The following is a 21683-nucleotide window of genomic DNA, read 5'->3' as shown; positions in this document are numbered from 1 at the left end:
CACCTGTCATCGCCCTCACCCCACCGGAGGAGCCAGGCTATCCATGGTTGTGCTGCCCGAACAATCTGTTGTGGGAGCCCCTACAGGGCTGGTGGGGTTCATGGAGAGATCAGAAGCCCAGCTAGATGGTAAGGAAGTGTCACTAAGGTGTTGCTGTCACTACTCAGTTATACCCATGAGCTGAGCAGGGTGGTCCCCCTTCTAGCTAGAGCCTGGTATGTGCAGGACCACTCCAATGGCTACCCACCCAGCTACCTGGGCTGGGGCTTCTCCAGGGAGACAGTGTTGGTCAGTCCTACCAAAGGCCAGAGGACAGGATGCTGTTGCTGCTTGTTCCTAAGGCCACTGCTCCACAGAGGAGGGTCAGAGTCCCCAGAAGGGGTAGAGTTTGGAGCAGAGCAGACCTTCTGTCTTCCCTCTGCAGGAGGTCCCTCTGCTGGCTTCTTCTTGGCTTCCTGCAGTTCTTGTCGGGAGGAGGCATGGGGGTAGGGGGACCGCGCAGGGCTGTGCCCTCCCGCTGACCCCTTCCCTGGCCTTTGCTAGCCAGTCTCCAGCCTGTTTCTCTTAGGTATCAGTGTCCTTCTGCCTACTATCCTCCCTTTCCACCAGGAGGCGGTCAAGAGCCTCCTCCTATCATGACACATCCATTTCCCCTTCCAGGTGCTTGGGGCCCTTGGCAGCCCCTGCCACCTGCTCTGCTCATGCCACACTGGCAGAGGGCACAGATCCTCAAGGGATGGCAAAGCCAGCCAGGCTCTAGGTTTTGTGCCCAGAAAACTACGTTTGGGGTCCTCTCTGCCTGCCCCCAGCCATAGCCCCTTCCATCTTGAATGGAGCCAGGCTACTACCTGGCAGACCCATGGGGTGCTGCATCCTGTCCAGGCCCCACAGGGCCTGCAGATTAATATTCTCCAGTCGCCTGTGCTTCCTGCTTGTGTGGGAACAAGGAGCCCGCTGGCCACCCCACCACCTGCATACCAATGGGGCTGCGGCTCTTATGCGGCACGGGACCTAGCATCTCTGCTGCGGTGGCGGCGGTGGTGGTGGCAGCTGTGCAGGAGCCCTGGTGGGAGAGTCCCCTCACTCAAGCCCGTGCCCTCTCTGCAAGGCTCCTGCAAGGGAAGCCAGCACTGCTGGCGGCAGTTCCAGCCCAAGCAGGGTTATCTGCTGGGAGCCAGGAGCGCTTGGACCTCTGCCCTTCCCTGGGCGGGCGGGCTGGCATCCGGCTCCTGCAGCCCCGGCACTGCCGGCAGCAGCAGGTTGAAGCCTGTCCATCTCTTGGCTGAGCAATCAGAGTGCCATGGGCCAAGCCAGCCTTTCCTAGGAACAGATAACTCTCCAGCCAGCCTGGGGCTTTGCTGAGTGTTTCCAGGGCTGGGGACACCCAAGGCTGACTGCTGGCTCCTTGCTGCTGCCCTGCCTTTGCACCGTGGACAGGGCCGGCCACCTCCAGAAAGGTCCTCTGCAGTTTCCAAGGGCCATTCCTCCCAATGCTGGGGCAGGACATTGGTGGGCGGGAAAGTGAGTGTGTGTGTGTAACCCCACCCTTCTGGCCACATCTGGCCACTCCTGCAGATGTGGCTCTGGCCTTGTGGCCGCAGAGTCGTCAGTGTGGCTGGCGGGCAAACCACAGAGGAATGTGCCCGTCAGTGCTGGGGGAAGAAGGGCTGGTGGGGAGTGAGAGAGATATTATACTCAGGCTACCTCCCCACTCCCAGCTCCAGTGGGTCCCAGGGGCCATATTCAACCATGAGGGTAGACCTTCAGCAGACCTTGTCCCTGCCGTGGTGACACTCATTCAGTGTAGGCTCCCTGGGGAGATCCAGGCTCATAGGCTACATTGGGTATGGGAGCCCCTCTTACCTCAGTCCTTAGCCCCCCTCTCAGCTCCCTCTCCCAACTCCTTCTCCACCCCTGATGGGGATGGCAGTGGGGGCCTGGGCAGAGGCCTGCTCACAAGGGCAGAGATACTGGCAACCATCAGGATGGTGGGGTCTTTCCTTCTCCAGGCCTCAGTTGGAGTAGGCCTCCTTTTCACAGGAAAGTCTTCCCAGCTCCCTGTGGCCTCCCTGGGCTGGAGTGGGGAAAGTAAGGGCTTTCTTTGGAGAAAGAAATGGAAAAGAAACATGATGGGTTGGCCCTGCCTCTCTCACTTCCTCCTTCCCAGGCAGTGGGTAGTCTGCCTTCCGTTTCCTGCTGGCGTCAGGAGGCTTTGTGGGGTGTGGGCTGGGCTTGGGGCTCCCTGCTGGCTTGGTGTTTGCCTAGTTGCCCTGGCAACTACAGAGCAGTGGTGGGGAGTGACATTCAGTGACCAGAGGACAGTGTACAGGGATCAAGACCTATCCTTCCCATAAGCCCATTGGAATTTTTTGCCACTCCCTGGGGCCCCTCGGCCCATTGTCCACATTGGGGCCTGGACCCAAGTTCTCGGGACCAGCAGATACTTCTAGCCTTTCCCCTTCCCAACGGGTTCTCCCTAGGACTAAAGTTCTGAGATCTCTGCTTCAGCTCCAGCTCCCCCTGCATTACCCTTCTTCCTGTCTGATTCCCTTTCCTTTCCTGTCTCCTCCTCCCACCTCCTCCCTGCGCCCGCCTGCCCATTCTCCCCCCCCCCCCCCCCCCGCACAGCTGCTGTTTGGCTCACTCTATATATAGCGGCATTTTCAGGGTAATTACAATAAAACTGTTGAAAGGAGATAATCCAGCAAAGGAAGCAAGTCTGACTCCCAGCCCCCTCCCGTCCCTGGTTTGGTGCAGCCCTGCACCCCCTTTCTCTGCGGCCTCCTGCTCCCACCCCACTCCCTGTACCCATAGCCTCTCCCTTCCACCCCATCTGCCCAGCTGGGTGTGGGGCAGAGGAAAGGGGACCGGATAGGGATGTCCAGAGGGTCCTCACTGGCCTCTCCTAGGCATACTGAGACCCCTGGCTGCCAGCCCCATCAGTTCTAGAACCAACCTCTGTGCCTCAGCTTCTCCTCTGGTATAGGCTGCTTGGCAGGGAGTATGCGGTGTTGAGAGGTAGGGGAGGAGGCACAGGAAGGACAGTGGTTAAAAGCACAGGATTTGGATTCACTCCTTGTTCATGGATCACCTGGCTGTATGCCTTTGGTCATGTTACTTAAATTTCTCTGAACCTCAGTTTCCTTATCACTAAAGCAATTCACATAAAATGCCCCGGGGCCTTAACTATCAATGACAATATTATGTGTTGAGCACTCACAGTTTTCCAGGTACCCTGCTTTGCTCATGTACATTTTCTTATTGAGGTTCATGGCTTGGAGCTCATTTAATTAAAGCTGAAGGCTGTATCCACTGAGCTGGGGATTTGACTCCCCCACCCCTTCTATTAGCTTTGGGTCTAGTACTGCCTGGTAGCTTTCTGGGCCCCAGGCATGGCTACCAGGGCCTGATGGGGTCTGGGATTGGGCCCTCTGACCCCTTCCTGTCTCTTCTCGCAGTGGAGGTGAAGCCGGTGCTGCCAGGAGCCATGCCCAGCTCCATGGGGGGTGGGGGAGGAGGCAGCCCCAGCCCCGTGGAGCTGCGGGGTGCTCTGGCAGGTCCCGTGGACCCTGCGCTGCGGGAGCAGCAACTACAGCAGGAGCTCCTGGCGCTCAAGCAGCAGCAGCAGCTGCAGAAGCAGCTCCTGTTTGCTGAGTTCCAGAAACAGCATGACCACCTGACCCGGCAGCATGAGGTCCAGCTGCAGAAGCACCTCAAGGTGAGCGAGGGGGGCGCGGGCGGGCCACCCAGACCTCCGACGCCCGCCCGGACCTGGCTCACCCTGCCTCCCTCCCCCTGCGCCCCTGCAGCAGCAGCAGGAGATGCTGGCAGCCAAGAGGCAGCAGGAGCTGGAGCAGCAGCGGCAGCGGGAGCAGCAACGGCAGGAGGAGCTGGAGAAGCAGCGGCTAGAGCAGCAGCTGCTCATCCTGCGAAACAAGGAGAAGAGCAAAGAGAGTAAGGCCTGGGGCCACCTGGGGCCAGCCGGGACTCCTGCCCTGCCCTGCCCCCCACTTGTGGGGTCCTAGCCCCAGGCTCCCAGGTCAGCTGTGCCCTGTCCCACAGGTGCCATCGCCAGCACTGAGGTGAAGCTGAGGCTCCAGGAATTCCTCCTGTCGAAGTCAAAGGAGCCCTCACCAGGCGGCCTCAACCATTCCCTCCCACAGCATCCCAAATGCTGGTAATGGCCATTGGCAGGCATGGGTTGCAGAGTTCCCTGCTCAGGGGCTGCCTGGCTGCAGGATGGCAAGGGGTTCCTGGCCTGAAGCCACATAGGGGCCCTGCAATCTCTCCTAGGAGACGAGATTCCCACCCCTGGTTTCTCTCTTCACTTCCCTCCCCAGGATCCATTTCCTATCCCCATATGCAGGGGATGTTTCGTAAATGTAGGTTGCTAGGGGGCAGGTCTAGTTGGCTGGGTGATAACCTAGATCTGTTTCCATCCCCTCCCTCCACCCCACAGGGGAGCCCACCATGCTTCTTTGGACCAGAGTTCCCCTCCCCAGAGCGGCCCCCCTGGGACGCCTCCCTCTTACAAACTGCCTTTGCTTGGGCCCTATGACAGCCGCGATGACTTCCCCCTCCGCAAAACAGGTGAGTGAGTGCAAATTGGCATCTCAGAATATGGCTTCTTGGGGAGAGAGGTGGGAATGTGGAGGGGCCAGGCTGCAGGTGTGTCCATTTGTGTGGATGTGTCTGAGCCCCAGCTGCCTCTTCCCCAGCCTCTGAACCCAACTTGAAAGTGCGTTCAAGGCTAAAGCAGAAGGTGGCCGAGCGGAGAAGCAGTCCCCTCCTGCGTCGCAAGGATGGGACTGTCATTAGCACCTTTAAGAAGAGAGCTGTTGAGATCACAGGTGCCGGGCCTGGGGGTAAGAGCTCTTCTTCTGTCCCCATTCGGAGGGCTGGGGAGTGAGACGTGGCTCCAAGCAAGCCCAAGTGACAGCTTCTTCTCCTGTAGTGTCATCCGTATGTAACAGCGCGCCAGGTTCTGGCCCCAGCTCTCCCAACAGCTCCCACAGCACCATCGCCGAGAATGGCTTCACTGGCTCAGTCCCCAACATCCCCACCGAGGTACAGGCCTGCCAAGGGCTGGGCGGGTGGGCCAGAGCTGCTTTCTACCCCGTGGAGGAGGGCAGCTCCTTCCGGTCTGTCTTGCTGAGAGAGCCCAGCAGGGACCGCTGTACTTAACATGGACAGGCTGGAGGGACCTGTTGCCCCCAAATGGGATTTGTCCCATGGGCCTCTGAATGGCTCTGATCTCTCAGTCCTTTGTAGGTGGGGCTTGGTGTGGGAAGTGTGGCTCATTCAGAGCCGTCAGCCTTGGCCCCAGGTGGCCCCCCTTTGCATGCTCTCATGCCTGTCTCTCCCAACTGCTCTCCAGATGCTCCCCCAGCACCGGGCCCTTCCTCTGGACAACTCCCCCAACCAGTTCAGCCTCTACACGTCTCCCTCTCTGCCCAACATCTCCCTAGGGCTGCAGGCCACGGTCACTGTCACCAACTCGCACCTCACCGTAAGTACAGGGCACCTACCCTGTCCTCCCTCTGGTTTTGAGGTCTTTGGTCCTAAAAGCCCCTGACTGGGGCATTTGTCCTCCCAAGGCCCTAATGACAGTTAGATGGCCCTCCCCAGAGCTGAGGGGTGGACAGAGAGTACATGAGGGATGCTGGTCCAAAGTTGGCAGGACTGGGGGCCATAAACTCCTCCCTCATCTTCATCTCCCCACCCCCAGGCCTCCCCGAAGCTGTCAACGCAGCAGGAGGCCGAGAGGCAGGCCCTCCAGTCCCTGCGGCAGGGCGGCGCACTGACCGGCAAGTTCATGAGCACATCCTCCATCCCCGGCTGCCTGCTGGGCGTGGCATTGGAGGGCGACACAAGCCCCCACGGGCATGCCTCCCTGCTGCAGCACGTGCTGCTGCTTGAGCAGGCCCGGCAGCAGAGCACCCTCATCGCTGGTGAGTGGGTGGGTGGCTGTTCAAGGGGGGAGTGTCAGGCCCCCACTTCTCGGGGCTCAAGGCAGGACCAACTTTCAGGGAGAAGTAGCGAGGGACACTCACCACCAGTCCTGTCACAGCGCCCCTCAACGGCATCATTGATTTCTTCCACATTCTACAGACATTACCTACTACCTACAGCCTGCCAGCCATTGTTCCCAACATCTGCCGTCGTAATGGAGCTCACATTCCAGAACACTGCTGTCCGGTAGAAATATAATACAAGCCACAAATGTAATTAAAGTTTGTGAGTGGCAACATTAAAAAATGTAAAAAGAAACAGGTGAAATTAACTTTAATAACATATACTTAACTCAGTATATCTAAGATATTATCATTTGAACATCTAATAAATGTAGAGAGTTAGCAATGAAGTATTTTACTTTGTGTTTCATAATGTCTTTGAAATCCAGTGCGTATTTCACACTTAGAGCACATCTCAATTGAGACAGGCCACATTTCAAGTGCTCAGGGGTCATATGTGGCTGGCAGCTATGGGATTGAACAGCACAGCTTTGGACAGTCAGCCCCTTAATAAGTAGCTGGTGGCATTGGAAGAGGTTCTGCTTAAAAGACACATGATCCTGGCCTCGAGGCTTCCAAGCCGGGTAGGATTGATGTCCACAGTCAGGGAGGTGTTGCAGTAGAGGAGAGCTAGTCATCGTTCACTCGCACAGAGGGCCTGAGACTATGTGTGCAATTGTAATTGAATCAAAGGGCAAGAATAGTGAATCCAGGAGGGCTCGCTAGAGGGGGTGGCTCTGAGCTGCAAAACCGTTCAGTTGTGAGGAGGAGGAAGAATGGGGCTCAGGTTTGGGGGGCAGGGTGTTCTAGGAGGGGGAGAGTCTCGGGGGGTGGGAGTGGGGAGCCCCTTCAATAATGGTTACTCCCCTCACCCCACCACAGTGCCGCTCCATGGGCAGTCCCCGCTGGTGACGGGTGAGCGCGTGGCCACCAGCATGCGGACAGTGGGCAAGCTCCCACGGCACCGGCCCCTGAGCCGCACTCAGTCCTCGCCGCTACCCCAGAGCCCCCAGGCGCTGCAGCAGCTGGTCATGCAGCAGCAGCACCAGCAGTTTCTGGAGAAGCAGAAGCAGCAGCAGCTGCAGCTGGGCAAGGTGAGCCAGTCAAGGCCAATCTCCAGGTACAGGAGAGTACCAGGCTAGCAGAAAAGGCGTGGGGCTGACACCCTAGGCCACTCCCCAGGCTTCATCCCAGGAGCCACCTTGCCTTTTTCTTATTCATATCAAAGCCCTGAGAGGAGGGAAGGATAGACCCTCCTGGGCCACAGGCTGCACAGCTGTGCCCCCTCCCAGCTGATGTGCCTCCTTGCTCTGCTGCCAGATCCTCACCAAGACAGGGGAGCTGTCACGGCAGCCCACCACCCACCCTGAGGAGACAGAGGAGGAGCTGACAGAGCAGCAGGAGGCCTTGCTGGGGGAGGGAGCCCTGGCCATACCCCGAGAAGGCTCCACAGAGAGTGAGAGCACGCAGGAAGACCTGGAGGAGGAGGAAGAGGAGGAGGAGGAAGAGGAGGAAGAGGAAGAGGACTACGTCCAGGTCAAGGATGAGGAGGGCGAGAGTGGTGCTGAGGAGGGGCCCGACTTGGAAGAGTCCAGTACTGGTTACAAAAAGGTGCCCCCTCTGTCCCAGCCCTTGATCACCAGCCCTCTGTCCTCCCCGCATCTTTCCACTTTTGCCTTTCCCTCTCCCCAGTCTGCAGTTCCCAGGCTGTGTGGGGGCAGCTTTCTGAAGAGAGCAAAAGGGGAGCAGGAAAGAGACAAGGGGCTATGGAAGGGAGGGAGCTGCTGGTGTCAGTCTCAGAGCTGTCTGTGCCCTCGTCTGCCAGCCCCTCCTTGAATCTGTGACTGCCCCCGCCTATCTGCTTATGTGTGTGTGTGTGCACATGCGTGCACGTGGTTTGTGCATATCTGCGTTTCTGCCTACGTAGGGCCGGTTGTGCGTCTGTCTCTGCGTGCTTGTGTGAGTGTGTACACACACGCCCCCGCTGCTACTACAGTCTGCCCTGGCACCTAGCACATACTCCATTCATTGCGGACACAGCCGAGCCCTCCGGGCCTGACTCATCCCACCCCCTCCCACGCCCCCGTCCCTCCCAGCCTCTTACCTCAGTGCTACTCTGGCAGCATGATTCATCACGTCCCCCCATCCCTCCTCATCTCCTCGGAGATGGAGATAGAGGTGGTGAAGGCTGGAGTGTCTCCAGTCCCTGGAGGGAGGAGGTGGGGGGAGGAGGAGATTTGAAAAAGAAGAGCTGGATTGGGGCCCCCTGGAGGCCCCAGAGCACCTGTCCTCACTTCCATCTCAGACTCAGCCTCACTCAGGCTCTCTCCCAATCTCCTCCTTCCCAGGTGTTCTCAGATGCCCAGCAGCTGCAGCCACTGCAGGTGTACCAGGCGCCCCTGAGCCTGGCCACTGTGCCCCACCAGGCCCTGGGCCGCACCCAGTCCTCACCTGCTGCCCCTGGGGGCATGAAGAGCCCCCCAGACCAGCCCACTAAGCACCTCTTCACTACGGGTGAGCCTCATCACCATGAGCTGTCCTTTACCTGTGCCAAGTGGCTTGTGTGCGGCACGCAGCCTTGTGGGCATCGTAAAGAGATTAAGATACAGCCCCTGCCTTGTAGGGATTGCCAGGGACCCTCAGAGCGCCCTGGAGGGATGTTCTCTCCCTGTGCACCACAGCCACCGTGGTAGAGGTGGCAGCCTCTGCCTCGCTGGGAGGGCTGTGAGTCCCTACCCCCGGGCAGCAGCTTTTTCATGGCCCCACCCCACCACTGCTGAGGAACCACCAATTTTGTGCCCTCCCTGCACAAGCCCTGCAGCCCTGTTTGCAGAGCCCACTCTGTCAGGGAGGGTCCTGCCCTAACCCTGTGAGGTCGAGTGAGGCCTCAGTCCATTCTAGAAGGCTCTTCCACATGAAACTGCCCTGTGCTGTGGGCTCTGAGGGGGCACAGATGCCTGAGGGTTGTCCTGTCTCACCACTAGGGTGTGGGGAGTGAGGGGCTGTGACAGGAGGGGGAAGGAGGATGTGCCGTGAGAGGGGTGCAGTGTTGGAGGCATGGTGGGCAGAGGTCAAAACCAATGGGTGTGTCAAGGGCAGCCTCATGGAGGCTTGAGGAGCAGAGGGGCTTTTGACAAGCGATGATGGAGGAAAGGAGTTTCAGAAGAGGAGCAGGTGTGTGGGAGGGCAGCTGGGGTGGCCACAAGAGACCACCCCAGCCACTGGGACCAGGATGGGCTGGGGAGAGAGCTCAGTGAGCTCTGCTGAGGATGGTGGTGGCCAGGCTGTGACACGGCCCGGTGCAGTGCTGGTTGACAGTGTGTCTTTGGCCCAGGTGTGGTCTACGACACGTTCATGCTGAAGCACCAGTGCATGTGTGGGAACACACATGTGCACCCGGAGCATGCTGGCCGGATCCAGAGCATCTGGTCACGGCTGCAGGAGACTGGCCTGCTCAGCAAGTGTGAGGTAAGGGAGCCCCTCCTTCCAACCTCCAGCTCAAACCCATCAGAAGCCTTTGTGTTTCCCCTGTCTGGGGAGTTCAGAGCCAGACCCCCTCCAGTCACTTCACAGTTCATCCCTTGTAGCCCATTTCCCCCTCCGTCCCCAGCTGCCTGTGGGAGGGTCCTAGACTAGGGTTCCTGGGGACTAGGGCATACTTTCTCTCAAAAACCTTTGGATCTCTTAAGGCTGTGAGGTGGCTCCGTGTGTCCCAGGCTGTGGGGCAGAGAGAGTCTGGGTGTCAGGAGGGAACTGGGCCTTCAGGGCCATCCCTCTCACTGGCCTCTCCTGCTCTCCCCTGGCAGCGGATCCGGGGTCGCAAAGCCACACTGGACGAGATCCAGACTGTGCACTCCGAATACCACACCCTGCTCTATGGGACCAGCCCCCTCAATCGACAGAAGCTGGACAGCAAGAAGCTGCTCGGTGAGCCGGTGGGCAGGGTATGGGCCAGGCCAGGTCAGGGGCTGCCTGGAAGACCACCAGGGTAGGCAAGTGGGTCCCAATGGGCACAGTTGCCACATTGCATGCCTCCAGAGGGCGCCATTCACACAGACTACAATGTGCTGGTGGGGTGCTTGCAGGAGACAGGTCAGGCCTGGTGATGGGGAGTGCTTTGCTCTTCTCCCTAACCTGTCAGGCCCCTTTCTCTCTGCCATCTGCGCCTCGGAGGTAGGCTGTTCTCTCAAGACAAGGGACAGACATCTCCCAACTGGTGTGGGCTGCAGAGGCCTGTCCTGTGGTGGGGGGTCTGGCTGTCATTTTCTGTGACTGAGCTGACTATCCTCTGCACACCCCATCCTGCGGCCCTGGCAGTTGAGGCAACTTCCAGAGTAGCTCTGTCTCTCTTCCTTGCAGGCCCCATCAGCCAGAAGATGTACGCCGTGCTGCCTTGTGGGGGCATTGGGGTGAGTAGGGCACCTGCTGGTGGGTTTGGGAGAGGATGGCGCTTCCAGCTCTGGCTCCTCCCTTCCTGCGCACCGCGGTCCAGGTGCCTACCCCTGTTCTTGCCCTCCCCCTGCAGGGGGCACGCTGAAGCCTGCTCTCCTGCCCCTGCAGGTGGACAGTGACACCGTGTGGAACGAGATGCACTCCTCCAGTGCTGTGCGCATGGCGGTGGGGTGCCTGGTGGAGCTGGCTTTCAAGGTGGCAGCTGGAGAGCTCAAGGTGTGTGTGGGGCCTTGAACCTGCTGCCTGGGGAGTCAGGGATGGGGCAGCCTCAGCATTCCTGTTAGTAAGGTGCTGTCCTTTCCAACCTCAACTCTCAGGTGCCAGTGTGGGGAGGAGCTGACAGCTCCAGGCCAGCTAGTGGGTGAGGGGTAAGGAGGGACAAACTGAGAGGCACTCATGTCTGGGTCCCGAGGTCAGAGAAGGCGTCTGTGGGAGTGATATTCCTGCTTTGTGTTCTCTGCCCTGCCTGGCTTATATTTCTCTCCTTCTTTGTCCATCCCCTCCATGGCCACCTTGCCCACCTGTCTGCCTCTCGTCTCTGTCCCTCTGTCTGCACCTCTTCAGAATGGATTTGCCATCATCCGGCCCCCAGGACACCATGCGGAGGAATCCACAGCCATGTGAGTGCTGCCCCAGCCCTGCCCTAGACCCACTGCCCTCACCCCTGCTCCCTGTCTGCCGAGCTGGTGCTCACAGAGCAAACATCCACTACGGCTGACTCCCCACCCTTTTCTCCCCCCAACCCCCCAGGGGATTCTGCTTCTTCAACTCTGTAGCCATCACAACCAAACTCCTGCAGCAGAAGCTGAACGTGGGCAAGGTTCTCATCGTGGACTGGGTAGGCAGTGGGCGGTGGGACCAGGGTCAGCCTTCAGGATGCCCCCACCCCGACCCTGCCCCCTCTGCCTCAGGTGCTCCTGCTGGAGCTGGGCTGCTGGCTTACCTTACGTCCTCCTGCTGGAGGGTGAGCCCAGCCCTCACAGTCCCACGGGGCTCCCTCCTCACTACGAGAGACTTGAAAGTGGTTTCAGCCCCCAGTCCACCGGGGCCCCCACCCTGCAGCCTTGCGCAGCTGGTAGAGACAGCCACGGGTGTTGCTAGAGCCACTTCTGACGAGGGGCTGACCACGTGCCAGGACACACGGTGCTGCTCACGGCCACCTCGCTTAGTAAGAATTAGGGTGTCCATTCCATGGAGACACCAGGCTGTTGGGTGACTTACCCAACCAAGGTCACTTAGCTTGGCACTGGGTTTCAGATCAGGCCTGTTGGCCCCGGCACTTCTGCTTTTGCTGCTCCGTGGCTTCTCAAACCCTGCCTCTCACAGCAGAGGCGAAGGCACCCCCTGTTCCCTGTGAGCTGGGGAGTAGCTGGGAGCAGTCCTCAGCAAGGAGGAATCTCTTTGAACCCCAACTTGAGCTTAAAAGTTCAAAATGTTGGATTCTTCTTTGGAATGTATCTGTTTGCTTTCAGTTCCTTACTAGCCTTAATGTTTCCCTCCACACTGTTGAGTAGGATGGGCTGGCAGGGAGATCCACCACAGTCATCCCCTGGTTTTGTGTCTTCTCTGCCCAATGCCATGTCCTGGCCCCCAGATTCTGGTTAGAGAAGCATGGGGCAATACCTTTGCAAACAGAACACAGATGCCCTGTAGCTAGTGGTGGGCTGCACCCCTGGAGTTCACTGTAGGGTGGGGGTGGCGGCAAGTGGAATTTTGATCTTTGGGTCAGAGCCTGGGCCTTTTTCCTGATGTTTCCACCCCTCCCCTCTAGGACATTCACCATGGCAATGGCACCCAGCAAGCCTTCTACAACGACCCCTCCGTGCTTTATATCTCCCTGCATCGCTATGACAACGGGAACTTCTTTCCGGGCTCTGGGGCTCCTGAAGAGGTACAGCTCCTGGGCTCAAATGTGGGGCCCTCGGGGAGGTAGCAGAATGGGACCTGGTGGGGAGCCATGGAGGCCTGTGGTGGTGCTGGTAACCTGGGGAATCTGGGCTCCTAGTGGGAGGACCACACTGGCCAACTACCCTCCATGCAGAGCAGAGGTCAGTGGACTGAGGGCTAGAGGCAGGGCTGAGGGTGGAAGCAATGTCTGGGATCCCCAGGCAGTAAGAATAACCCTTCCCCTACCGTGCTACCAGGTTGGCGGAGGACCAGGTGTGGGGTACAACGTGAACGTGGCATGGACGGGAGGAGTGGACCCCCCCATTGGAGACGTGGAATACCTAACGGCCTTCAGGTGGGGACTGAGAAGAACCAAGGAAGGGGTCGGCGCCCCTGGGTCCTGCCATGGGAGGGGCAGAAGGCCCTTGATTCAGGGTGGGTGGAGGGGGTTGTCTCCACGTGGGACACAGAGCAGGGTGAGGTCTGGCCAAGCCATCTGCCAGGGTCAGCTTGGGCCCTCCCTTTGCAGGACAGTGGTGATGCCCATTGCCCACGAGTTCTCACCTGATGTGGTCCTGGTCTCTGCCGGGTTTGATGCTGTTGAGGGACACCTGTCTCCGCTGGGTGGCTACTCTGTCACCGCCAGATGTGAGCCTGCTGGGGGATTGAGGGAGGCTATGGAACAGTGAAGATGGGGTTGAGTGGGAGGTTGGGAGGAGAGGTAGGGGCAGGTCTAAGACTTGGAATCATTCTGGCAGCATCCCCCCACTCTCCATCAACCTTGGCCTTGAGGGGCAGGCAGGTGAGGGTGGGGTGGCAGAGGGTCTGTCTCCTCCTGTGTTGAAGGAATGGTTCTTGCTGATCCCTCATGTTTCATTGGAGTCTTTTCGTGGTGTTCCTTAGGAAACATGTAATTGGTTGTTTTTAGCTTGTCTGTTAGGTTTTGTTTTTAATGGAGCATTTAGTCCATTGACATTGAATTTTACTGTGGATATATGTTTGGGTTTAAATCCACCATCTTATTTGTGCTGTTTGTCCCATCTCTTGTGTTTCTTTTTCTCTCCTTTCTTACCTTCTCTTGAACTGACTTTTTTCTTTAACTGTTTCATCTCCCTCCCTTCACCCATACCTAAAGGTTTTGGCCACTTGACCAGGCAGCTGATGACGCTGGCAGGGGGCCGGGTGGTGCTGGCCCTGGAGGGAGGCCATGACTTGACCGCCATCTGTGATGCCTCTGAGGCCTGTGTCTCGGCTCTGCTCAGTGTGGAGGTGAGGGGTGCACAGAGGGGCTAGGGGAGGTGTACCAGTAGGCCAGTGGGTAAGGGGCCACTGAAGGAGGGTCCCTTTCCTGGGTCAAGCAGCACCAAGGGCCCTTGGAGAGATTTTCCTGCTTCCTAAGGACAGCTGGTGGCCAGGGAGGGCTTTCTGAATAGTTTCTCCAGAAAGGCTATGCTTGCCTGTCAAGAGAGCTGTTGGGCTGAACGGGGTGGTTAGCGGGGCAGCCACCACCACCTGCTCCCCGCCTTAAGCCCTCTCTTCTCTCTCCTGCCAGCTGCAGCCCTTGGACGAGGCAGTCTTGCAACAAAAGCCCAACATCAACGCAGTGGCCACGCTAGAGAAAGTCATTGAGATCCAGAGTGCGTGGAGTCGGGCAGAGGGACTCGGGCCTCAGCTTGCCAAGGGGCCAGGGCTCATGCGCAGCCGGGCTAGGGCTGGGGCTGTCCGTATGTGTGGGGGTTTCTGCTCCCCACTGACCACGCCTCATCCGCAGGCAAACACTGGAGCTGTGTGCAGAGGTTCGCTGCTGGTCTAGGCCGCTCCCTGCGGGAGGCCCAGGCGGGTGAGACAGAAGAGGCTGAGACTGTGAGCGCCATGGCCTTGCTGTCGGTGGGGGCCGAGCAGGCCCAGGTTGCTGCAGCCCGGGAGCATAGCCCCAGGTGAGGTTCCTCCCCCCCAACCCCCCTGCTTCCCTGCCCTCACCCAAGCTCGTGCCTCCGCGTCCCCACCCATCACCTCAGTGCCCCTCCCTGTGCTTGTCCCCACAGGCCGGCAGAGGAGCCCATGGAGCAGGAGCCTGCCCTGTGACGCCCTGGCCCCCATCCCTCTGGGCTTCATCATTGTGATTTTGTTTATTTTTTCTATTAAAAACAAAAAGTCACACATTCAACAATGAGTGCTGTGTGGGTCTCTCAGCCTCGCCCCTCCTGCTCCTCTAAGCTGCCTCAGGCTCCCCTTCCCTCCGTGGCCCACGTCTCAGTTCTAGAAGTTTGCTCCCTCTGTAGGGCGTGGGGGTGGGGGTGGGGGTACCCTCTCCAGCCCTTCCCCCTCATATCCCACACCTACTTTCCTGCATTCTGTCCTTGTCCCCCTTAGAGCGTGGGTCAGCTCAAGGTGGGCTTCAGGGCCTAGACAGTACCTTCTGGTTCTGGGGTCTCTGAGTGAAGAGGGAACAGGAAGTTCGGTGCCTTGGCTTCAGCTGACTTAGGGGGAAATGCCTTAATTTCACCCTCCTCCCCTCTCCAGCCCCAGGGGAGGATCTGGAGGGTCCCTTTACAGTCTAAAGGTAGAGTGGAGGGGAGGTGGGCTCCCGCCCTGCGATGCTCACCCTTTTCCCCTGTTGTCCCCACCATCTCCACACAGACCCCTTTCTCCTTTCTCCTGGCCTCAGCACTGAAGGGAAGGTTTGTGCTCTCGGATGTGAGGATGTGTGCCTGAGGTCTGTGGGCAGGGCTGTCTTGCCTGACACTCCTCAGGGCCTATTTCCCCTTCTCAGAGGCTGGAGAGGGTGAAAGTGTGGGGAGGGAATGGGGCTGGACTCTTGGGTTCTGAGGAGCCAAGAGGAGCTGAGGAACCAGGCCTGCTCTCCATCTTACTCTGTCGGCCTTCCTGCCCTTCTGCTGGCACAGCCTGAGGAGGGGGAGAAGGTGGTCCCTGCAGGGGGGCTCCAGGCTAGTGAGAGCCCCCCTGCTGTTCAGGACCACATTTCCCCAGACACCTAGAATGCTGCCAGCAGAAGGGTCAGTGGCCCACCTCCCTCCTGGGCCTTTGGCTTCGAAGCCTGGGGATGGTGAGAGTGGGGGGTCCAGAAGAGGCAGGGCCAGAACCCAGGAGTCTGCCCTCAGCTATAGCTTCCCTTCCTCCTGGGCTTCCTTTCTGGGCCACTACCCCAAAGGAACTAAGACCAGGATGGGGCTGGGCGCTGCCCTTTCTTTTTCCCAGGAGCCCAGCCTAGCCATCTTGTTTCCGGGGCTGGGAGCCCTCAAGGCTTCTAGAGAATGCTATCCAGCCTGTGGGAAACCAAAGATGGGAAGCAGTTCCTAGGGGGCTGAGTCTTCCTCCCTCTTTCTTCCCAATACCCCTTATACTTTCTTTCCTCCCATCCCCAGGGCCCCACCAATTTGTTTACATATTTATTATCCTGCTGGGGGCCTGAGCAGGGTTGAGGGAACCAGGGGAGGGCAGGAGTCCCACTACCACCACCACCGTTTGGTTCATCGTGCGCTTATGTCTTGTGTGTTTTGTGTTCTAGAGCCTCCTGGGGGCTGGGGCTGGGCCCAGTGTACCAGGCCTTCCCATGCTGAGCCCCAGCTCTGGGCCCCTTACCCCTTCCTCTCCCCATGGCTAGTCTGGTTTTCATGTAAACCCACTCCTTGCTTTGTCTCCCTGGACATGGATTTCAGTAAAGTCTTTTTGTAACCTGTTATACTGTGTGTCCTTGTGTAAATAAACTTGTTCTGGCAGTGCCTTCTGGGGCCGTGTCTCTGTTCTCTGGGCTCGCAAATGGAGTAGAGGCTCTCATTCCCCCTCCTGGCCAAAAAATCTGCTTTTCTTTTCTCCAGCCCTTGGACTAGCTGATATAGGAAACAGAGGCTGGGGTCGGGGGAACGGGATCTCTGTCCAGTAGGTTAAGAACAAGGTTTCACTGAACATAGCCACAGCATCTCCTGGGACCTCTGTGTGGCCTAGGTGGTGATGGTGGGTAGGGGGCCCAGAGCTGAAGGTCTCTTTTTTCCTTTTGACTTTACCTCTTTGGGAACAGGGCTGGAGCGGGTGCAGAACAGGCGGCCTGGCAAGGGTTCCACTTACACCCACACAGGCAAGTCCGGTGGAGATTGGCACAGAGGCAAGAGAGGAGGCCAGAGGTGTTGAAGGGCTTTATTGGGGCTGCTCTGAGCCCCTCACAGTGTTCCAGGAACCCACTGGTCTTACTGTTGCCTTTGCTCTTTGGGGACTTGGGACAGGAAGGAGGACCAGCCTTCCTGGGAGATAGAAGGCCCTTCTTTGGGGCTAAGACAGGTGGTGGGAGAAGTGGAAAATTCAAGATGAGCAGAGCTTGTTGGAAGCTGGAAGGGGACGGGCTGCCTCCTGGAGTATGGAGGTCACGGAGTGTTGGCCTTGTGAGAGGGAATGTGGCAGTAGGATGCACCTCAAGTCAGGACGAGCGGATGGGTGGTGCTTCCTGGGAACTGAATGTGTGCACCAGCCAGGGCACAAGGGCCAGGACCAGGCATGGCCAGAGGGTGTACTTGAGGAAATTGAAGATGTAGAAAAGGCTGATCTGAGGTGGGTAGCCCAGCCAGTCCAGGGGGCCCAACAGCCCCATGGCTAGCACAAGGCAGGCTAGCTTCTGGCCATGCCCCAGGTGTGCCCGCCGTACCTGAGCATAGCAAGGAGAGTGCAGGGCGATGCCCAGACCCAGGGCAGCCCCTGAGTCGCGGCTCAGGGACGCAAAGGGTCGGCTGTCCAAGTGCACCCACTCGGGCCGCTCACACCACTTAGAGGCTAGGTTGATGGACCTGTGGGGAGCAAGAGTCCTTTCTAGGAGAGATATTCCCCTGGGACCAAGAGGGTTGATGGCTCTTAGCCTCTTTGGGGCCTACCCCCATGTTCAGCTGTGACCCCAGGAGAGTCTGTTTGGGAACAGATCCCTTTTTAGCTACAATGAACCAGAGACCCACTAAGCTAGATACAGGTGAGGCAGGACAGGCCACAACTTGCCCAAACTTCAAAGCAGGACTTACCAAGAAAGATCCAGGCCCAGTGTAAAGAGGGTCCAATAGATGAGGCTGGCACCCAGCAAGAGGGCCAGTGAGGTCAACCCGTAGAAGCTAAGCTCTCGCTCCATGGGTACCCGGGGGGTCATCAACCAGCCTAGGACAGCACCTAGGGAAGAGGGGTAACAGCAGCTTCAAGGAGTTTGGGAATATGACCCCCACCCTGAGCTGAGTGCGGTGTGGCAGGAGAATAGACCGAGACATAAGGGGTGCCTTGGGGTTGGCTGTATGATGGAAAGATCAGACACTGAGCCTCCCACTGCCAAGGGCACCCTCTGGGTCCACCCTGTTGCCCCAGTTGCTCACCAGTAATTAGGCCAGCCAACACCTGGTGAGGGAAATGTGCTAAGAGGAAGACCCGGGACAGGCCGACTGCCAGGAGGAAGGTGCAATAAGCCAGGCTAGGCATCACCCTCACCCAGCGGCTAAAAAGAAGAGAGGCAAATGGTTCAGGAGGTGTCCATATGCGTCTGGGCTTCCCTCACAACACCCAGGCTCTTCATGGTTAGATCAAATGCCCCAGGACCCCCAGAACTCCAGTTCCCAGGTTGCCCTGCTGCTAGGTCTTTTGGGTCCAGAGTACCATCACCCCTGCCCCCTTGGTGGGCAATGCCAAGGTGTACCTGTGGGCCCGAGTGGCCACCTGGGAAGAGATGGCTGTCATTATGGGCCAGAAGGCTGCTCCTGTGATCATACAGTGTCCAGAAGGGCTGCCTGCCAGGGGATTCAAAGCCTGTGGTGAGAGGATGGGGGTGGAACCCAGGTGCCCCTGGTGACAACTCAACACAGCTGCCTTCCTGTAGCAGAGGAAAGAGACTTCCTCCAGCACTGGTTCATGGCTCCCTCTGCCCTGAAGCCTTCTTCGCACCCCACCTGAGGCCATGGCTCTCAGGCTTCTCCCTTGACCTTGGCTCTTGGCTCTACCCTACACAAAGTGGGCAGCTGGCACACTGGCACAGGTGCTCTTCTCCTATAATTCAACTTGGTCTTCCCAGGGGTGTCTTTGTGTTTTGGCCCAGTAACTGAGAGGCGGGGCCTCTGGCTAGGCCGCCCAGGCTGAAAAGTACAAAACTCTGACTGAACTCTAACCACACTGGGAGATGGAGGTTTGAGACTTCTCACCTGGACCAGTTTCACAAGAAGAGGGGAACTGGTGAACCTGGGCTGGAGCCTGGCTGTAGTACCCAGACTCATGGATCCACCAAAAGGGCCTGTCTCCAAACAGCAGCCTAGAAGAGAACAGGTGCAAGATGACATTACACGCACCCACAGCCAGGGGAACAGGGGGGTGAGGCAGGCCACCTGGAGGGCTTACAGGGTGGAGTCAGAAAGGGAGTCCAATCCTGTGCCATTGCCACAACAGGGTTTTTAACCTTGGAGCAGGAGAAAGCATGCTATTTTTTGGAATAAGTAAGTGATGAGACAAGAGATTGTGTGTATGTGTGCATGTTCTGAGATGCTCAGAAGTCCTGTTTTTACCCCTCCCACTGCAGGGCCACTCTGCTCTTGTCATCTATAGAGAGTCCAGGATCTAATTCTCACCCTCCCTCCAAGACCCTCAGACCCTCCTGCTTCCCCTCTATTTCCCAAATTCCAGTCTGAATTACTTAGGTAAGCTTCTCATGTTTGGGAGTGGGGAATGGCCAGGGAGGCTGCGTAAGAAAAAGGAAGACAAAAAAGTTCAAAATCCCCTGGCTTGGCAGGTGCTTCGCTGGACTCTGGGAAACACATTGCAGAGGCTGCTGTGGCCAGAAAGAGAAAAGGTGGCAGAGCAGAGGACATGCAGGCAGAAGACATGAGTGCTTTTGGGCAGGAAGCCAAGCGCTGGGGAGGGAGGTACAATAGGGACTTGCCACTCCTCGCCAAAAACTGAACCTGGTTCACACACCATATGCTCAATACATACTTAGGAAATGAATAGGGGCTTTGCCACGCGGTGGGCATTAAGAGTTTCTACCCAAGGTGGGTGGTCCTAGGGGAACAGGATGAGAGAGGGAGCCTTATACAGACTCTGAGGGAGGAGAACACAAAGCAAAGGGCAATTCAGAAGGAAGGAAATGATTAGACAATTGCTTTTCCGTTTACAGTAGGGAAGAAGCACTTGCAGAGAACAGTGGAAGGGAAGGAAAGGGATTTTGTTTTTCAGCAAGTCATTCTAGCCTATTCAAGTGTCTCCTATGAACTTCACTTCTCTCCCATAGGCTGGCCATCGTCAACAGAGGCTAAGGTGAGGGGAGGTGCAGCTGCACAGCAGCGGGAGGTATAGCTTCCTTCTGCACCCAAGAGAGAACAGGTGGCACAAAGAGATAAGCCCCAGGGATTCCTGGCTTCTAAGTCTGTGTGAAGAGCCTACTAGTGAATAAAGGGGAGAAGGGAGAAATGTTCCCTGGAAGGCAATGCTTTAGCCCAGTGCTTTTTGAAATTTACGGTGTACATGAATCACCTAGGGTCCTTGTTAAAATGCAGATTCTGATTCAATAGCTCTGGCCTGGGGCCTGAGATTCTCCCTTTCTAGCAAGTTTTCAAATGCTCCTTATGCTGCTGGCCATGGTCCGGGGACCACACCTTAATTGGCAAGCCTTCCCTATCCTTAGCAGCTACTGTGATCCTGGCACAAAGCATGCTTCTTAAAAACTATGTCAAATGAATGAATGAATGAATGAATGAATGAAAGAGTGAGTTGAGAAGCAGGACTTTCTGCTGCTTAAGTCACCATAGATGCTTGTTAGAATACAGATCCCCAGCCCCTCTGGAGTCTCAAAATCAGCATGTCTGAGGTGGGATGGGGTATTTGCATTTAATCTTCTTAAGTTTTTTTTTTTTTTTTTTTTTTTTTGGCGGGGGGAGGTAAGTAGGTTTATTTGTTTATTTTTAGGGGGGTACTGGGGGGGATTGAACCCAGGATCTTGTGCATGCTAAACATGAGTTCTACCACTTGAGCTATACCTTCCTACTCCCGAACCCGACCAGGGTGTTTGCACTTTAAACACGCCCCCAAGTGATTTCTCCGATTAGGCCCGTTTGAGAAACACTAGTCTAATGATTAGGATGCGGATTCTGAGGTCTGAGTTCAAGATGCACAAGCATGCTCAAAGGCGAAAAGTCAGTGGCCACAGGGTAGGGGTGGGAGGGTCTTAAGGCTATGAGTTCACTGTCGGGGATGGTGGTGGGAAGCCAGGCCTTTGAGGCACCTGCTGAGAGAGATCAGCACAGGACTCGGGGCCCTTGGGGGTGGGGGACCAGGACGCCCGAGGGCTTCGCTGTCTCACCACTTGAAGACGAGGTTGAGCCACTCGGTGATGAGGCTAATCCAGAGAACCGCGATGCCCACCCGGCGAGAGGAGTAGTAGGCCGCGGGGAAGTAGAACAGAAAGAGGTTCTTGGGGTCGCCCAGAAAGGTGACCCAGAGCCAAACGTTCTCCAACCAGGGCAGCTGGTTCTGCAGCGCCTCAGCCATCGCGATGCCCGCGTTCAGCGTGGACTCCATGGCGACCCAGAAGCCGACCCGGCCAGCGTTTGATCTAGGGCGGAAGACGAGGAGCCCAGGAGACAAGGAAGCTGCTACTCACTGCCCTCTAAAGCCCACCCTTCCAAGTAGAGACCCCGCCCCCAAGCTGTGGTCGGCGAAACCCCGCCCCTTACCCCGCCCCCGGCAGTCCCAGGCTAGGGCGAGCCGGGCCTCCCACCCGGTACCGTTTCCTCCTGAGCTCCTCCCCGGCCTTCCTTTCTACTGGGCAGCGCAGGGGACAAATCTTTGCGAAGGCGTTTCCGTAGAGCCCCACGTGGCTGCTGTTGCTGGCACGTGGGCATCGGGTGTAGAGGCGGCTCCTGCTGCTGTTCCGGGTCAAGGGACAGACTAATCTGAGGGTCGGCGGCGCGCCAAGAGTTCTTCCTTTGCTGTTGTGAAGATAAGATATGTAATCTCCAGGGCCAGGATTCCTTCCAGACCAGACCTTTCTCCTTCAGTACCGCTACCTTCCAAAGATATTTCGAAATCTCTTGGAGAGAGAGCTAGGAACAACCCCTGCTCCCGGGAGCCAGGAATCACCGGTCCACGCGGAAGCCGGACTCTAATAAGTTTGCACACACAACTCATTGGTCCATGCCTTCCTCCCCTAGCCCAAGACTCTCTCGCCCGAATTCATTCGCTGTTGATTTGGAGGCTGACAAATAAGGTTCTTGATTTTTGAGGAGTCTTCCCTGAAGACTTGAGAGCTCTTACATACAGCACAGTCTAAGTCACTTCCTCCCAGTTCTAAGGTTGCCTTGTCTATCT

At 57.5% G+C, this 21683-nt stretch overlaps 2 protein-coding genes across 10 annotated transcripts in view; one reads left to right on the top strand and one right to left on the bottom strand.

The window, feature by feature from the left end:
- Positions 1-14520, top strand: part of HDAC5 (histone deacetylase 5) — a 34620-nt gene extending 20100 nt beyond the window's left edge. For 3 of the 6 annotated variants that reach the window (XM_032457318.1, XM_032457317.1, XM_014564276.2), the window contains 24 exons: positions 3459-3718; positions 3810-3954; positions 4063-4177; positions 4460-4590; positions 4719-4865; positions 4955-5067; positions 5378-5509; positions 5729-5951; positions 6897-7108; positions 7335-7625; positions 8363-8528; positions 9349-9482; positions 9821-9941; positions 10374-10423; positions 10575-10682; positions 11031-11086; positions 11217-11304; positions 12238-12357; positions 12611-12708; positions 12883-13001; positions 13489-13622; positions 13906-13990; positions 14125-14290; positions 14399-14520. In XM_032457318.1, the coding sequence (XP_032313209.1) occupies positions 3459-3718; positions 3810-3954; positions 4063-4177; positions 4460-4590; positions 4719-4865; positions 4955-5067; positions 5378-5509; positions 5729-5951; positions 6897-7108; positions 7335-7625; positions 8363-8528; positions 9349-9482; positions 9821-9941; positions 10374-10423; positions 10575-10682; positions 11031-11086; positions 11217-11304; positions 12238-12357; positions 12611-12708; positions 12883-13001; positions 13489-13622; positions 13906-13990; positions 14125-14290; positions 14399-14438 (3254 nt within the window). In that variant the 3' untranslated portion in view covers positions 14439-14520. Of the gene's footprint in view, positions 1-3458; positions 3719-3809; positions 3955-4062; positions 4178-4459; positions 4591-4718; positions 4866-4939; positions 5068-5377; positions 5510-5728; positions 5952-6896; positions 7109-7334; positions 7626-8362; positions 8529-9348; positions 9483-9820; positions 9942-10373; positions 10424-10574; positions 10683-11030; positions 11087-11216; positions 11305-12237; positions 12358-12610; positions 12709-12882; positions 13002-13488; positions 13623-13905; positions 13991-14124; positions 14291-14398 lie in introns of all 6 variants that reach the window. The other 3 variants (XM_032457316.1, XM_032457315.1, XM_032457319.1) reach the window with 1 other exon arrangement.
- A 1969-nt stretch (positions 14521-16489) lies between these two features.
- Positions 16490-21642, bottom strand: G6PC3 (glucose-6-phosphatase catalytic subunit 3). Of its 4 annotated transcripts, none has more exons than XM_032457324.1 (7): positions 20677-21010; positions 18530-18636; positions 18031-18121; positions 17714-17832; positions 17375-17516; positions 17011-17149; positions 16491-16878 (listed from the first exon to the last, which is right to left on the bottom strand). In XM_032457324.1, exons 1-7 carry the CDS (start codon positions 20892-20894, stop codon positions 16786-16788), a joined length of 909 nt encoding a protein of 302 aa, XP_032313215.1. In that variant the 5' UTR covers positions 20895-21010; the 3' UTR covers positions 16491-16785. The 4 variants fall into 4 exon arrangements, with proteins under 4 accessions (XP_032313212.1, XP_032313215.1, XP_006174279.1 ...); XM_006174217.3 differs by adding an exon at positions 21050-21642 and having other exon boundaries at positions 16786-17149; positions 20677-20928; XM_014564223.2 differs by adding an exon at positions 21101-21642 and having other exon boundaries at positions 16786-17149; positions 20677-20928.
- Between the last annotated feature and the right edge of the window lie 41 nt (positions 21643-21683).

Source organism: Camelus ferus, chromosome 16, assembly GCF_009834535.1.
Source record: "Camelus ferus isolate YT-003-E chromosome 16, BCGSAC_Cfer_1.0, whole genome shotgun sequence".
Lineage (NCBI taxonomy): Eukaryota > Metazoa > Chordata > Mammalia > Artiodactyla > Camelidae > Camelus > Camelus ferus.
The sequence above is the reverse complement of the archived record's forward strand: the minus strand, read 5'-3'. Positions and strand labels throughout refer to the sequence as shown.